This window comes from Fusarium redolens, assembly GCF_020744475.1.
Source record: "Fusarium redolens strain MPI-CAGE-AT-0023 chromosome Unknown BKA55scaffold_5, whole genome shotgun sequence".
NCBI lineage: Eukaryota > Fungi > Ascomycota > Sordariomycetes > Hypocreales > Nectriaceae > Fusarium > Fusarium redolens.
Window position 1 is genome coordinate 442,267 of NW_025763668.1, and position 16,073 is coordinate 458,339.

General features: G+C 45.3%; 8 protein-coding genes across 8 annotated transcripts; 6 read left to right on the forward strand and 2 right to left on the reverse strand.

Moving 5' to 3' along the window:
* Positions 1–454: 454 nt before the first annotated feature.
* On the reverse strand, positions 455–1,797 carry BKA55DRAFT_723783 (uncharacterized protein; the record flags this gene model as incomplete). The annotated part of the gene is made up of 5 exons (XM_046201057.1): positions 1,468–1,797; positions 1,143–1,350; positions 971–1,046; positions 854–915; positions 455–804 (listed from the first exon to the last, which is right to left on the reverse strand). The coding sequence occupies exons 1-5, from the start codon at positions 1,681–1,683 to the stop codon at positions 455–457; spliced, it is 912 nt and encodes a 303-aa protein (XP_046051688.1). The 5' UTR covers positions 1,684–1,797.
* A 558-nt stretch (positions 1,798–2,355) lies between these two features.
* On the forward strand, positions 2,356–4,298 carry BKA55DRAFT_506830 (uncharacterized protein; the record flags this gene model as incomplete). Its single annotated transcript, XM_046187298.1, has 2 exons — positions 2,356–2,433; positions 2,580–4,298. 2 exons carry the CDS (start codon positions 2,356–2,358, stop codon positions 4,296–4,298), a joined length of 1,797 nt encoding a protein of 598 aa, XP_046051689.1.
* Positions 4,299–4,896: 598 nt separating this feature from the next.
* On the forward strand, positions 4,897–5,202 carry BKA55DRAFT_687271 (uncharacterized protein; the record flags this gene model as incomplete). The annotated part of the gene is made up of 1 exon (XM_046199039.1): positions 4,897–5,202. The coding sequence occupies one exon, from the start codon at positions 4,897–4,899 to the stop codon at positions 5,200–5,202; it is 306 nt and encodes a 101-aa protein (XP_046051690.1).
* Positions 5,203–5,800: 598 nt separating this feature from the next.
* BKA55DRAFT_536688 (uncharacterized protein) lies at positions 5,801–6,145 on the forward strand (the record flags this gene model as incomplete). The annotated part of the gene is made up of 1 exon (XM_046189854.1): positions 5,801–6,145. The coding sequence occupies one exon, from the start codon at positions 5,801–5,803 to the stop codon at positions 6,143–6,145; it is 345 nt and encodes a 114-aa protein (XP_046051691.1).
* Positions 6,146–6,847: 702 nt separating this feature from the next.
* On the forward strand, positions 6,848–7,225 carry BKA55DRAFT_687273 (uncharacterized protein; the record flags this gene model as incomplete). Its single annotated transcript, XM_046199040.1, has 1 exon — positions 6,848–7,225. One exon carries the CDS (start codon positions 6,848–6,850, stop codon positions 7,223–7,225), a length of 378 nt encoding a protein of 125 aa, XP_046051692.1.
* A 2,223-nt stretch (positions 7,226–9,448) lies between these two features.
* Positions 9,449–9,811, forward strand: BKA55DRAFT_687274 (uncharacterized protein; the record flags this gene model as incomplete). The annotated part of the gene is made up of 1 exon (XM_046199041.1): positions 9,449–9,811. The coding sequence occupies one exon, from the start codon at positions 9,449–9,451 to the stop codon at positions 9,809–9,811; it is 363 nt and encodes a 120-aa protein (XP_046051693.1).
* On the reverse strand, positions 9,802–10,660 carry BKA55DRAFT_561882 (S-adenosyl-L-methionine-dependent methyltransferase). The gene has a single exon (XM_046192199.1). The coding sequence runs from the start codon at positions 10,583–10,585 to the stop codon at positions 9,875–9,877; it is 711 nt and encodes a 236-aa protein (XP_046051694.1). The 5' UTR covers positions 10,586–10,660; the 3' UTR covers positions 9,802–9,874.
* A 340-nt stretch (positions 10,661–11,000) lies between these two features.
* Positions 11,001–13,257, forward strand: BKA55DRAFT_673381 (galactose mutarotase-like domain-containing protein). The gene has a single exon (XM_046198028.1). It carries the CDS (start codon positions 11,155–11,157, stop codon positions 13,141–13,143), a length of 1,989 nt encoding a protein of 662 aa, XP_046051695.1. The 5' UTR covers positions 11,001–11,154; the 3' UTR covers positions 13,144–13,257.
* The last annotated feature ends 2,816 nt before the right edge of the window (positions 13,258–16,073 follow it).

Sequence of the window (16,073 nt, forward strand, 5' to 3'; positions counted from 1 at the left end):
AAGGGAGCCATCGGCTGGGTTGTAGACAGAGCATGTATGAAGCAAGTCAGTTATTCTCTTCTGTTTCAAGATATTTGGCAGCCTACGTCTTGCAGTTCTGCTTGTCAGGACTTAACATCGGACTGAACAGAAACTCATGACTGCTGCAGTAGCTCAACATATAACTCGTCTTCCAACCTCACGACTCAGTTGAGCACGGATCACACGTTGCGGAGTTCGTTGAATACAAGTTTTATGCATTGAATTCAGGTTGTCATGATGTGTATTGTCACTGTTGATTGTCTTTGACCGCCGGTGATCGCGGTCCGGTCAATGGTCTTAAAAAACTTAGTTATGCGGAGTTGGTCCATCCACTGAGAAAGATCCTTACTCTAATTTAAATAATCTTGAATCAGAACCAGTTATTTAATTCGAACGCAATTAATTCCATAAACTTTTCTCTGCAAATAAAATCTCATCCATCACTCCTACTCCCTTTCCCCGTCTGCAAATTCTCATCACTCGGACCCTCCTCCGTATACCACGTACTCGGTTGTTTCTTCGTCGTCTGCACCAACGAAATCTCACTATCCTGGTCTATCGACTGAAGATGACTTTGACCCGATCGAAAGCCACTCGAATTCGGAACTCTAAGATTTCTCGACGCCGATGTCGATCTAGGCATACCGCCGTATGAAGACCCCTTGGTCGTACCGCCTTCGCGAAAGAAATATGCAAATATTGAGCGGCTGAGGGCCAGATTTGCGCCGACTATGCCAAGGTAGAGTTCGAGGTTTGACCAGATTGCCGTTATGGCGTAAACCCCTAGATGTGTTAGGACAGGTTTTGAGGTTGGGGTTTGGACTTGGCTTACAGCTTAGATCTGATGTCACGACGCCGAGGGAAGCTGCGCGGGCGATTCCGAAGCCAGTGGCGCTATCAAGGGTTAGTCACAAGATGAACGAGGAAGACGATCGATGGGTCAACTTACACTAGCCCCAAGCTCATCAAGGCCCAGACTGAGATCTTCGTCTTCAATGGAAGGCTGGTGTTCCATATCACGAAGACTGGCAGTAGTGAACATATCATATCTGTGAGAATGGAAAACGCTAGACAAAATTAGCCAATGATTCTGCATACAAAGAAGGGCCATTGCTTCATACCAATCGTAGCGTAAATGTAGTAGATTCGAATCCGCGGGTTCCAACAATCGCCGACACCAGTCCAATAAGCGCTGACGGGTCTGCATTCAGACAGCAAAATAATAATGCATCCAAAATTCGTAACAACCAATCCCGCCATGATTCCCCAAGCCGCATATCTCACCTTCTTTGAATCCTTGATCCTCAACAAAAGCAGCAGGATCGAAATCTTGAGTAAGCAAATACTCGCAAAAAGCAAAATCTGCGCAACCCATCCAAGCTTATTATTCTGCACGTAATCCTCTGGTTCAATAAACCAACGATGCCGACCATTCCCGATGCTAACTTGTCCAACCTGCACGCCAAACCGCGCGATGCCGAGCAATGTAACAACGACGATCGTGTAGTCGTCCCAACCTGACGATCGTAGGGCTGAGCGTACCCATATTCTTACACTAGTGGTGATGATCACCAGGGCGAGACACGTTCCCGAGATGCCTAAAAGGATTGGACCGACGTTTTGATCGGGCGGTAAAGGGTTCGGAGGTTGCACGGATGCCATGATCAGCGATATGACGAAAGGATTATGAGAAAGAGGGGGGGAAAGGAGTGCATGAATTTAGAGTAATTAGTCGGTGACTTTGTTTATGTACAGTCTGCGCGGCATTTCTTGACGGCAGGGGATGGTACCCGATCTGATGCATCACACGGCGAAGCTGTTGCCGAAAGTTAAATTCTATTAAAGGCAACATCAGTTTCTATCACCTACTGTTTTGATCACGAATTTCCACTTGTCGAGTCATTTTGCCCCATTGATTCTTACAATTTATAAGCGGCCTTGAGCATGCCCCCATCATACCATGGGATTATTCAGGTCTCTATAATCACTTCCTGCAGAAATATCCCCCGTTTTCTCTAATTCTATTCGTTGCTGTAAGCGAAGACCCTGAGTCCCTGGTCTAAGCAAAACCTTATTGTGCATTGGCGGGGTTTCATTGTTCGCCAAGGACGTATTGGTCGCCCTAAACAGGCGTTGGTCCGCTCCCTGTCACGGATGAGTCTTCCGCTTGTCAATTAAATTTACAGTTAAATACTACCTTAATCTGCAGGGGGGCTATGCATGTGCAGGCACTCAATAAAGGGTTCTTTTCCCTGGCGTTCCTCTCTTTCTTCTTTTGTCTGTGTTCTGCAGCTTTGTGGCGATTACCGTGTAATATCTGTTACTTTTTGAACCATGCTTGTCAAGTTGCATTTGTGGTTTAGCCTTGCTGCAGGTGCAGTAGCGGCTCCATCGAAGGATGCTTATGATTATGTGAGTTAAGTCAATTTGTCTCCAATCCAAACGGCATTTGTCTCAGTTGCCAATTGTCCGTTTTAACTCTAATGACATGTCGCATTCTTTCATCTTAAATCGAACAATTCCTCGGATCTCCCGGCTAATCATGAATCTTTTAACAGATCGTCGTCGGAGGTGGCACAGCTGGTGTCGCAGTCGCTGCTCGTCTCAGCGAAGGCCTCCCATCAGCCAACATCCTCCTCGTCGAAGCCGGTCCCGCTGTACATGATGAACCAAAGATCAACATCCCCGGTATGAAAGGTTCGACCCTCGGTACCAAGTACGATTGGAACTTCACGACCGTCCCGCAAGCTGGCGCGAATAACAGAGTTTGGCCGATCAATCGTGGTAAGGTCTTGGGAGGGAGCTCGGCTCTTAATCTCATGACCTATGATCGTGCTTCAGCCGCTGAATACAATGCCTGGGAAGCGCTCGGCAACCCTGGTTGGAACTGGAAGACGATGATCAAGGCGATGATGAAGTCTGAGACATTTACTGGCAAGAACACTGCGACGTATGGCTCGAAGGGCGTTGGTGACAGCGGCCCCGTCAAGGCCGTCGTCAATCGCATCATCCCCAAGCATCAAGAGTCTTGGATTCCTACTCTCAACAAGCTTGGAGTTCGCAAGAATCTCGAGTCGCTCGGTGGAGATCCTCTTGGTGTTATGTACCAGCCCAGCAGCATCGACCCCTCGAACTACAACCGCTCTTACAGTGCCAACGCCTACACGGAGATCTCGGGTTCCAACCTTGAGATCCTTGCCGACACCATCGTCGCTAAGATCAACGTCTCTGGCCCTGCCGCAAAGAAGAAGGCCATCGCTACTGGTGTGACCCTCCAGGACGGAACTTACATCAAGGCCCGTCGCGAAGTCATCCTCTCCGCTGGTTCAATCCAGAGCCCCGGTCTTCTCGAACAATCCGGTATCGGAAGTAAATCCGTTCTTTCCGCCGCTGGTATCAAGCAGATCATTGATCTTCCCGGCGTCGGTGAGAATCTTCAGGACCATCTCCGCGTCATGACTTCATACCAGCTCAAGCCCGAGTTCCTTTCCTTCGATGCGCTCCGAAGCAATGCTACCTTTGCCGCTGAGCAGCTTGCACTCTGGAATGCTGGTAAGCGCTCACTGTACGATTACACCGGCAGCGCGTATACGTTCTCGACATGGAAGCAGGCTCTTGGTAACGATGCTAAGTTGGTGTCGCTTGCTAAAGACGCTGCTGGTAAGGATGCTAGCAAGGTTGATAAGAAGAAGTTGGACTTCCTCAAGGATTCTTCTGTTCCTCAGGTCGAGGTCATTTTCTCCGATGGTTATACCGGAGTGAAGGGTTATCCCGTTGCCACGTCTCCCCTCTTCGGCAAGGGTTTCGTGACACTGATTGGTGTTGTAATGCATCCTCTCAGTCGCGGCAGCGTTCACATAAATCCCTCGGACCCAGCCGGAAAACCCATCATTAACCCCAACTATCTCAGCAACTCTCACGATGTTGAAGCAGTCTTTCAAACAGTCAAGTACAACCGAAAGATTGCAAACACCGAACCCATGCGCTCAATCTGGGAGGATGAGTACGAGCCTGGTCTGGATGTCAAGACCGATGAGCAGATCAAGGATTATGTTTTGAGAACGACGCTGAGCATTTTCCATCCTAGCGGTACATGCGCTATGCTTCCCAAGGCAGATGGCGGTGTCGTTGACGCCAAGCTCAGGGTGTATGGTGCTGAGAATCTACGTGTTGTTGATGCTAGTGTTATTCCTCTGTTGATCTCAGCGCATATTCAGACGGCGGTTTATGGCATTGCTGAGATTGCTGCTGAACTCATCATCAAGGATGCGAAATGAGTACTTGTTAGTTGAACTTTAGATAGCATGTAGCAAATCTTCACTGATTAGACCGTTTCAGTTAATCACTTTCCCTTCTGAGGTTTTGGCCCGTGAACAAATAGATGGCTTTGAGTGCAAACGGTCAGAGTTTCAGCGCTCAATCCAGCCTCTGAATTGGAACAATACTAGAGATTCCAGTAGCTTCTTCTGGCCTGTGAGTCAGATATGCCCTGCCATGAAGAGTCGTTAATTGTCGACTGATCCGCAGAGAATTGCTAGTTACTGATGCCCGAAGGGTCAGGTTATCACATTGTCTGAACGCCTTCGCTGTGCGATTGAAGGTCGTATGTCCATCAGTCAACAAGCACCTACGTCAAAAAAGCTTGGTCTCTGAATCGGAATAGCAGTAAGAGTGTCACTGTCTGGTTGTTTCAGTGAATCCAATACCATCTCGAGCGCTCAACACCACTATCCAAATGACTGCCCGGCAATACGCTCTCCACCATGATCCCCTTCCATTTTCGTACGTCACAAAGCTGAGCGCACTCTCCTCATCCGATTCATCGCAATAATCACAAAAATTTCGTACCAAGACCAGTCAAACTCATCTTTCACAATGACGACTCAGTACGTACACAACTTCTTTTGTCGAAAGCGAAGCTGTTCACCCAAAGATAAAAAGATCGACCGCTTTGTTGAAAAGTCAGAAGGACAGTATCAAGCCAAGTTTCTGGATGAGGATAAGCAGTTCCTTCGGATAACTCGAGCTTTTGTGGAAAGCAATAGTGTGGAGGACACGATTGAAGAGGTCTTCAAGGCGATGAAAAGAGGAGGGCTTAAGAAATACTGGCAACGGAAACTCACTGTAACTGGTTGCTATCCCGACCATGTTGAGGTTGGCATTGCGGACCTAGAAAAGTGAGAAGATTTCACGACTACGAGGGGAATTGAAAAGAAGAAATTGAATACTTGTTGATCGTGCCAAGTCTTTGGATGATTCGCCAGTGGTTTCCCCAGTGTACTTGAAAGGATTAAATGTCAGATTGCTAGACTCCCAGCAAAGAACGCTATGAGAGGCATTCGTAGTGAGAATCCGAAGGAACACTGGGTCATGATCATGGTTGCGCCACAAACAGTCACCATTTCTTGACATCCATTATTCAAACTCGACAAGGCACATGTATCAACTCATCATACTCTCTAAAAAATGTCAAGAAACCGTTTTTGCGAACTGTGAAAACGGCTCAAGGGTCAAATGTGAGACTCAGTGAAGGCCAGCCATGCCGTTCTGCGCTAAACTCGATTGGTTTGTTAATCTGAACAGTGCTGGAAGAATCACCGTCCTTTGTCGTGTGAACAAGGTCCCATTTGCGTGTGCGGCATCACTGTTCAGCGGCTGGACAGAGAACATCCTCATCACTGTAATTGCCCGTAGTTTTTACCGTATAAAACTGAGCGTCACCACTCTTCTCAACCCACTCATCAAAACATCCCTATGTAATTCTTAAAAAAATAAAAACATGTCGCAGCCATTATCCGTCACCCAGCCCACGCATCTGCACACCTTGTGGCGCCCAAAGACTTCCAGTAGATTACAGAGACTCATCGAACGGCTCACCCGCAAGCCAGATACGCAAGGCAACCGTGGACTGTTCCTTGAGTACCGTGACGACTATTCCATGAAACGATTGGGACACATGCTTTGTTTGATGGTACCATTGGCCGATAAGAGCCCAGAGGAGAGACGGGCGGATCTTCACGCTGAAATGAAAAAGGAGGGGCTCAGTAAATACTGGGAGTTTGCGATACAGGCGCTTTCTACCTCGCCGAATGAAGTGGATGAGAGGTTGTACAACGTGGAATAGTCAGGGTTCTGAACATTGAGGGGCTCAGAGACATTTTGCAATTTTATTTACTACGGTGCTCTTTTGACTTGTTGTTTTGGTCTTGGCGATTGATCATGGTGACAGGGAAAAGTTCCACTTCCATGTGAGAACCTTCCCAAATAGGCAATTTGCTGCCGGGATATATAAATGTGATTGGTCCTGCTGAGCATCCATAGTAATCTTGGAGGTAGCTCTTCTGGCTACTCTTAAAATAGATTCAATTGAATTCTCATTTTCTATAATTCCTCTTAGGTATAAACTAACTCGTGGTCGTCCCCTTGCCATCTTGTAGAGTATTCAAGTTCCGATTATGAGGCAGGTATCAGTGCAATGAGTTCTTACGTGCATTCAAGGTTTCCGGTCAATGGACTGCTTCGTTGCACGTAGTCTATTGATTGATAATGCTAAGCAATGTTTAATCAGCACTGGTCTCTCTTCCGTACTAATAATACCTATGAATGTCCGAAGAATACAGCACTGAAACAGATAGCTTTCTGTATGTGACACTTAGCATGACTACTGGCGTAATCATCACTGTTCGATAGTCAACTCCAAGTCTGCATCACAGAGAACATCCAGGCACTCAATTGATGGTATAAGATAGTGACTTTGGTGCTGTGCCTTAGCTCAATCAACAATCATATCACACGAACACACCGACAACGAACGACTGCCAATACCATGGGCGCAACCACTGCCAAGAAACTCCGGGAATGGTCTGAGTGGTGGAACGAAGACTTCAGACACTATTACTATGTTAAAAATAATGACGGTTATGAAGCATCATTGTGTCGCTTTACTTATAAGTACAAGGGCAAATACGAAGTTCATTTCGACAAGGAGAATGAGACTCTTCATATTGTGCTGCATGAAGACGATTACTATCATAAGGACGTGAACGCTCAGAAAAGAATTAGAAAGGAACTTGAAACAGCAATGGCGAAGGAAATGCTTGGCTATTGGGCAAAGGATGAGGTAAGGCATCGAGAAAGAGATGATCAGTTTGCACAAGCGGTGGAAGAGCACTATCAAGAGCAGGAGGCTAAAGTACAGAGATGAGCCTACAAGAGGGAAAGTATGAGGGATGATCTAATGAAGGGGAATTCCAAGATCAGAAGTTAGTATAATTGTCAGCTCAAATATCAAGCGGATTAATTCCCCTCTTCGATATAATTCCTGGCTTTGAGAAATACCCTCTGGGTGGCCAAAAACATGCCAAAGTACTTTAAAATGATGATCAAGCCAGTGAGTGCTAAGTGGCTAGTGCCATAGCGGACAACCAGTAGTGCTAGGAGTCACAGTGTTTCCATGGGATACTCTAATAACTCCAGCAATCGAAGACAAATAGAAGAGGCCTAAACGATGAGTAAGCTGCCGTACAGTGGGGGGAAATCTTCCACGGTTACAAAATATAGATCTACGATGGTTCGCAGTCGAATCATTGGCAGTGAGGTCTCCTCTTTAAATGAACTCTCTACCAAGACCTTTCACTTTGTCAAACAAACCGGGTTAAACAATGGCACTCATTAGTCTTATTCAGTATGAATCTCTTTCCACACTGAGTTTATCCAGCTTCTGCAGAGTCACTAATGGTTCCGAGTGTGAGACAGGCCCCCTGACCTGTAGAAACATCACTGTGTGTATCTCCTGGAAAGGTGTCCTCTTCACAGTCCATCTTTACATGGCCTAGTTTTATAAAAGAAGTGTTCAGCGCGCTCTCTGGGCCAACTCATCAAACCACCTCACAAACAAGTTCCAATAATACGCTCAATCAAAAAAACGCTTTATAATGGAATTCTTAGGTTTTATCCCACTGCCACCAGAATGTCCTAACGAGAAGTTCAGACACTACTACTTTATCAAAAAGAAGGATGGCTGGATGCCTGCACTTTTGCTTTTATAAACAAGCATAAAGACGACTATAAAGTCGAACTTTGCGATAAGGAAACAAGACTTCACATTACGTTACCTGAAAATTATTATATGTGGATGGAATTTGGAGAGCTTCTGAAGATACGCAAAGAGCTGGAAGCTGCGATGAGGAAGGAGAAGCTTTCCTATTATTGGGAAAAGGATGAGAAAAGGAACTGGGCGGCACAGTCGGATCTCATAGCAGAGAAATTGGAGGAGAACTACCAAGAGAAGCTGAAGCGGGACAAGAAGTTCAAAAAGATGGAGGCGGTCAAGTCAGACTTGACAATAATGTTAGAGCATCAGCGACTTGTGTGGGATTTCTTTTTGCAATGACGAGGTTATGGTTATGACCAGGACGACTAAATCTTCAACGAGAAAAGGGCCAAGGAAGCTCAATTGCTGGCATGCCAAAGATGGCTGGTCTCGTGAGTCCAATACAGCTTTTCAACCTCTTTTGAATTAATCTCAATAAACGCATCATCTTTAGCTTCTTCGAAACTATATACCCAATATTTAATTTAGCATTGTGCATTGATGCTTTTGATACGGCCTACTTCCCATTGAGGAAATATATAGTACATAATCCGACCAACGGTATCTAGAGATCACATACGAATTAGTTTCTTCATTAGAATTGCCAGACTGAGTCCCTACTGCTACATACTATTAGGTCTTCTGCCCAACAATCCGTTGGCAACGATCATAGCGGACCATTGCGTAATAATACAAGTGATGGTCTGTCAATGGGAAACACTAATCATACTAATACATTGAAGAGAAAAGGAGAACAACTGGACGGTCGGTCAATCGTAATAGTGCAGAGAACAGCTCGTTTTAATTTTGAAGGACAGGAAAAGATTGCACGAACGATATAGGGGCCCACGTTTCGCATATGCTCTATTCTGGGAATTACTTTCACCTTGTGGAGAGACAGATCGTGATGGACGATGGTAGTCGGCACTGGTTGGTTGGATTCAGTATAGATATCCTTCGACTCTGAATTCCGGTAACAGACGCAGCGTCACCGATGGCCAGAAGTGTGACGCAGACCCTGATGGACTCTTTAACAATCACTATTTGTTGAACCTGGCAAGGTTTCCTCGTCAGAGACCATCTTTACATCGGCCTTGTTCTATATAATCATTGCCCAGTGCCCTCTCTGTCCGGCTCACTCAACCATCTTGACCAGATCACTTTACGTCAAACCACAGACACCAAACCAGCGACGAATTCATGATGGAGACCCCAACTCTTCAAGACCCTTCTCAACCATCTCCAGAGGCAGATCGAATGATTGAACTGATCCGGCACCGGCACTTCGTCAGAAAAAAACACACCCCAATGCCTCAATTCTTAAAAAACATGATTATGGCGTCTATTGAGAAGAATATGGCAAATTATACAGTTGAATTCCTAGACAAGGATCAAAGGCTTCACATTGTGCTGCCTCCAGGCAACTGCTTCGAAGAGGGCACCGACAGTGCTTGGGCTGCTTACCAGGAACTGGAAAAAGCAATGGAGAAGACGAAGCTTTCGACTTTTTTCCAGGAAGACAGCGTCATGGGCTTGAAGAACTCGGCAGAAATATTTAAAACGATTGTTGAGTGTCAGGAAGTGGAAAGGGCGGACAAGGAAGCTCAGGAGGACAGGATCAAATCATTACAAAGGCGCAAGGCAAGATATGAGAATAGCCTGGGGGAAATCGGTGAATCTTCACGGAGCTCAGGTTGAAGATTGATATGCAGGGACATGACTGTAGGCCAGAGAGATTCAGCAAGCTCGTCTTCTTGAATCCTACACAGGCTTAGTCTCTTCAATACAATGTGATGCCTTAACCTTCTTCGAAATAATCCATAAAAAGCTATCATCTTCAACTTCTTCCAAAACCGCATGTTGAACGTCCAATCCAGCATCATGAGTTAACGCTTTTAACACCGCCTCTTTCCCAAGGCCGCTCCAAAACATCCAGCCTTTTTCCTCTATCCACTTCTCGTCAACAATTGAGGGTGCTTCTTCTGTACCAAAAGTTGAGAGAAAGACACCGCCCGGCGCAAGCCAGTGACCAATTCGCCGCATCATCTCTTTCTGTTCCTCCTGAGGCAAATGAATGATGCTGTACAGAGCCACGACAGCAGTAAGGGAACCAGGTGCAAAGTCGAGTTTCATCATGTCCCCGGGATGGAATTCAACACGATCTTTGTAATTAGCCAGGTTGTGCCGAGCGAGATCAAGCTGAACATCGGAGAGATCGTTGGCGTATACATGAACTGACGGTGATCGAGCGAGCAAAGTTGAAATGAAGGGACTTCCAGACCCACACCCCAGCTCAAGTACTTGCTTCGTGGTCGTATCGCCAGTCGATGCCAATTGTGGGCAGGAATTGAGAAGTTTGTCAAGATAAGTCAGACGAAGTTCGTTGTGACGCGCAGTCCAGGTGTTGTATGCTGGTGCAATCGCGTTGTATGATGCCCGAAGACGATTCTTCATATCAGCAGGTAGTTCCATGATTTTGTAAAGAGATTCGCCTTCGTCAGATGTTTCTTGTGTGAGAAATGTGAGTGTTCGAGGGAAAGATTTAAGATTGGTACAGAAGTAGTTGGTCTGATGAGTCATGCCGGTCGCCAAGTGTAAGACTACCTTAGCTAGCGCATTCCATCGCCAGTTGTTTTCGGTTCAACGTCGGTTGCACCAGAATCTGGACTACAACGACAGCTCTACCTGCTTACATTCTTAAACCTAGGTCAAAAAGGAATTCGTGGCTAGACTGTCGGCTGTAGCAGTTCATTCGGAAGGATGTTTTTTTTTCCAACTGCCTGAATAGTATTTCAGATGCAGATCTTGACCTTTCGTGGTGCAGACATCGTCATATCTGCCCCTGTCTTCCCCGCGTCGTCTGCAACCCAGTGGTGGGACCTGGGCGGCTAAATTATCCCATCCATACAGACGACGAGATCCTTCTCCCGGTGTATTTACTGCCGAAGTCTTCGGTATAACTGAGCCGAGTAATAACGCTTGCATTTAAACCCTCTGAAATCTCTTTTAGATGGACATTAGCTATCAAAAGCACAATCATCATGGTGTTCTTCTCGCTGAAGTCGTTGGCTTTGGTTGCTGGGCTAATCAGCCATACTTTAGCCGAATTGGCTACTGCTGAGAACTCAACCCACATCTCCCTCTCCAACAAGCGCTTCGCAGTTGTCCTCGCTAAATCCAGCGGACACATCATCGATGCCACTCTCGATGGCCAAGACTTACTTGGGCCGCTCAGTGGAAACACTGGTAAAGGTCCCTATGTTGACTGCTCTTGTATCCCAACCGGTTTCTGGACACCAGGCAGTACCGCAGATTTTCGACTAATTAAAGGCACCGATTCCACTGGGACAAAATATGGAGGAATCGTGATGAGCGATACCTACAAGCCGACCAACCAGACTCTGTCGCAGTACTTCTTCCTCAGGGGTGAAGAAACAGGTCTGCATGCCTTTACTCGTCTGACGTACTTCAACGCGTCGAAGCCATTCTTACGCGATCTCGGTGAATTGCGCACGCTTTTCAGGCCGAATACCAAGCTATGGACTCATTTCTCCACTAGCGAGGGAAACTATGGTCCTCTGCCAGACGCTTCCGGTGCTCTGACAGTCCAGGATGCAACGTGGTACGTCGGCAACAAACCCGATGACCCGTACGTGGAGCAATACTCGGATTACTGGACCAAGTACAGTCTTTCCGAGAGTTGGCGTAACCATGACGTTCATGGTCAGTTCAGCGATGGTTCTACCAGTGCTGACGGAAGTACATTCGGCGCATGGCTGGTCCACAATACGCGAGAGACATACTACGGCGGCCCATTGCACTCTGATCTCGTTGTTGACGGTATCGTGTATAACTACATGGTTTCCGGTCATCACGGTGCACCAATGCCAAACATCACAGATGGTTTTGATCGAACCTGGGGTCCACAGTTCTACTACTTCAACAAAGGCGATAAAGACGCAACACTTGCAGAATTGAGAGTCGATGCTGCTAAGTACGCGGATCCGGAATGGAATGCGAAGTTTTATGACAGTATTGCCGCGCATGTTCCGAATTTTACCCCATCGGCGAAACGAACGACATACAGTGGTAAAGTCAAGCTTCCCAAGGGCGCCAAGAAGCCAATCATTGTTCTTTCTGAGAACAAGCAAGACTTTCAGCTCAATGTATTCAACACAAAGTCCCTTCAGTACTGGGCCGAGATTGATGATTCCGGAACTTTCAGGATTCCCCAGGTCGTCGACGGAGTGTATAGAGTAACCATCTATGCCGATGAAGTCTTTGGATGGTTCATCAAAGACGACATTCGCATTTCCAAATCTCACAACAAGGGCAGTTTCACATGGAAAGAAGAGAACGCTGGAAAGGAAGTCTGGCGTATTGGTACACCAGACAAATCATCAGGCGAGTACCGTCACGGATACGCACCCGATACTTCCAAGCCTCTTCAACCAGAGCAGTACCGCATTTACTGGGGCAAATACGACTTTGTTGAAGATTTCCCAAAGGGTGTCAGCTTTCACGTCGGAAAGGATAAAGAAGCTGAGGATCTGAACTACGTTCACTGGTCATTCATTGCTGCAAAAGGAAACCATCTTCGATCAGAGAATTACTACGATAATGTCAATAACTGGACCATCACCTTTGACCTCACTAAGCCTCAACTCAAAGGTGTCAAAACAGCTACCTTCACAGTGCAACTCGCCGGTGTACGAAGTGGAAATGGCAACGCAAAATGGACACCCGCCAAAGATCGTTTCAACAGCAATCTCCCCTGGACCGTCAACGTCAACGGAGGTTATGAAGACACATGGGTGATTCCGTACTGGCGGAGTGGCTCATGTGCTGTTCGCAGCGCGGTAGCTTGTCAGAACATCGAGCACAAGTTTGAGTTTCCAGCTTCGAAGCTGAAATTGGGAAGGAATGAGTTTTTGTTGAGTTTGCCGTTTAATGCTTCTAGTGTCGAGACGGCGCTGTTGCCTGATACGCTTTATGTGCAGTATGATGCGTTGAGGTTGGAGGTGAACTAGTTCGAAACATCCTGCTGCGACTTGCTTCAACAATTCGCCTGAGGGCTGGCAAAATGTCTAATAAGTGCACTAGCAACATGGAGGAAGACATAGCAGATCTCAAATCATATTAACACATGCTTGTTTGCGTTCAATTCATCATGGCCAAAGTATCTGCTGGTTCTTTCTAATACAAGCTAACAATCGTCGAACAACCAATGTTCAATTCCATTGTCCTCAACCTTCTTCAACTCTCCAATTCGTTTAACATCGTCGTTATTAGCGACTGCTCCCTCAGTCCGCTTCACTTTACACTTTTCACATAGCATTTTGGCTGGGTCATTTGCAAAAGTGCAGATTGTCCCATCGATCTTCTTTTGCATGCACTTCCAGACCTCAGTGTCCTCTCGAATTTTGTTGATCATAGGCATTGTAGATTGTGTTTTCTTGGTAGAGGAAATTCTTGTTACTGTAGTAGATAAGTCACGGGACCGGGAACCCGGCACCCTGCTTTTAGCCTCAACACCATAACCTTCATTAATTCAATTACCCAAAAAGTCGATATAATACCCTGATTTTCATCTAGTCTTAATCTAATATGCCTTCTTATATAGAAGAAGATATGCTTAAAGCAATTAACCTTATTTAAAATGGCCAATCATAAGTTAAGGCTGCTAAAGAAGCGTCTATACCCTAATTAAGCTTATAGGACCGACTTTAAGGCATTATGCCTAAAAAAGAGGCTCCTATAGATTAATAGCGGCTTGGCCCGACCGTTAAAGCCGATCTTATCTAATTTTTAAGGCTTTAAGATACCCTTTATACTCTATTAACTTATTTCTAAATCTGGTAACTTATTATCTGTATTTTAAGCTTATAAGGCAATAATAAACCTTTCGGCAAGCATTAGGTTACCTGATTTCTTGTATGCTCTAAGCAAATTAAAATACTTAAAGTAATTAAAGTTAAATATAAGTATATTAAAGGTACAAAAGTAATTATTATCTAGTCTTGGTTTAACTAATTAAAGGATCCCGAGGTTATAATTATCTATAGCTATAACTGTTAGAATATAGATAAAACGGGTATCTTCTAAGGGGTCGGTATTAACGTTTTAGTGGTTAGCCAATCAGAGAAGCAGAAGACCTTAAAACGAAGCCCTTATAGCCGCAGCTAGGTCACAATAACGGAAGCTATCTATGCTGATAGCACGAGCCTTATTCCCTTTGTTATCTTTAAAGGGGATTAGCTGCAATAATAGTGGTTTCTGAAGGATCCTTCCTTTTTAGGCAATTGGCGCTTTACAACGTCACTAAGGGGATAGACTACTAACGAGATCGCAGCCCTATGGCTGCAGGAGGTTTTTATCCCGTTTGCATTGCCCAAAAAGGAAGGGGAAAAGAGGCTTCTTTTCCTAGATAGGCATAATACCTATTTAATAGATGAATTCATCTTTAACTGCTTTAAGCATAATATATACCCCTATTACCTTCCCCTATATATATTATATATCCTTTAGCCTCTTGATTTAGCTAATTTTAGCTTATTAAAGATAATATATTGCCGTAAACTTGAGATAGAAGCCCTACTTATTAAATAAGGAAATACAGCTAAGGCTGCCTTTTTAAGGTATTATTTTAAGGCTTAGGCCGCTGCCTTTACCGAAGAGAAGGTCTAGGCCGGTTGGCTTACATCCAGCTTATAGCCTATTAACGTTATAAGACCGTTATCAAGCAAGTATATAATACCGGACAAAATTGAGGCTTAAGCTGCTGAATTAGGTAATCTATCTACACCACTAGCCAATATAAGCCCTCAATTACCTTATCTAAATACACCACATAAGCTATCTGATGTGATGCAGCTTGCAAGAGCCGAATTAGGCAATAATGCACTTACACCAACTAAATGGCACCTATTTCGGACGATTGGAAAGGGCCTTGATGAACGGGCCGTTGAATTAGCTTTGGTAATAGATAAAAATAGGATATTAAGCGAGATAATCGACTAATTACATATTGAAGTTATGGTGTTGAGGCTGAAAGTGGGGTGCCGGGTTCCCGGGGTGCCGGGTTCCCGGTCCCGTGACTTACTTTGGGACTCTCATATATTATATATATAGCCATTACACCAACAGGATTTGGTCTTCCTGGCTTGAGTTCACTGCAGTGTTGAGATTGTGTCAGTCACGGTGAGTCCGGTCTCTCACAGTGCAACGATTCTCATGTCTACGATATATCACTCGGGCCAGGTGTGATTGGAGATACTATGAGTCACTGAGAAGTTATGCCTATTCATAGTTTTTCACAAAGGGGATTCCGATCAAGTCCAAAGTGTTGCGTATGCGTTGGAGATCAAGTTCAGGTTCTCAATTCCCCTTTTTCCTGGAACACGGCTGTCTTGCATTCGTATTGCAAGGCCTTCACTCTTTCTCGGACGTAGGAACCTAAATATATACGAGTTCACAAAGAACCTACTGAAAGTTTCGAGGGATTCACAACTTATGTCACTGGAATAACATCGATAAGAGACGCGTCATTATTGCGTCTTTTCTATTATGAGTCTTCCCTGTTCCCAAGAACTACCAACTAGCTCCCTCTATCTGATCTCACGGTAGTTTCTCCTTACCATACTTAAACATCCAAGTCATAATGCTCCCAGTGCTCCACCCCATTTTCCACCTTCTTCAGCAGACCAATGACACGCTTTTTTTTATTAAAGGCGATGTCTCCCTTATCCCGTTTCATCTTGCATTCGCGACATTTCATGTCTGTCTTGTGATTGAGATGACCGCAATTCTTACCATCATCCTTCAACTGGTTACACTCCCAGAACAGAGTTGTTTCGGGGGGTTCGTTGTACGTCTTCGTCATGGTTGAAATTTGTGTTTTTATTATGGCTTTGAAGATGTAGAACTAAGTACTGATGCGCTTTGCTTGTTCAACCCCTCA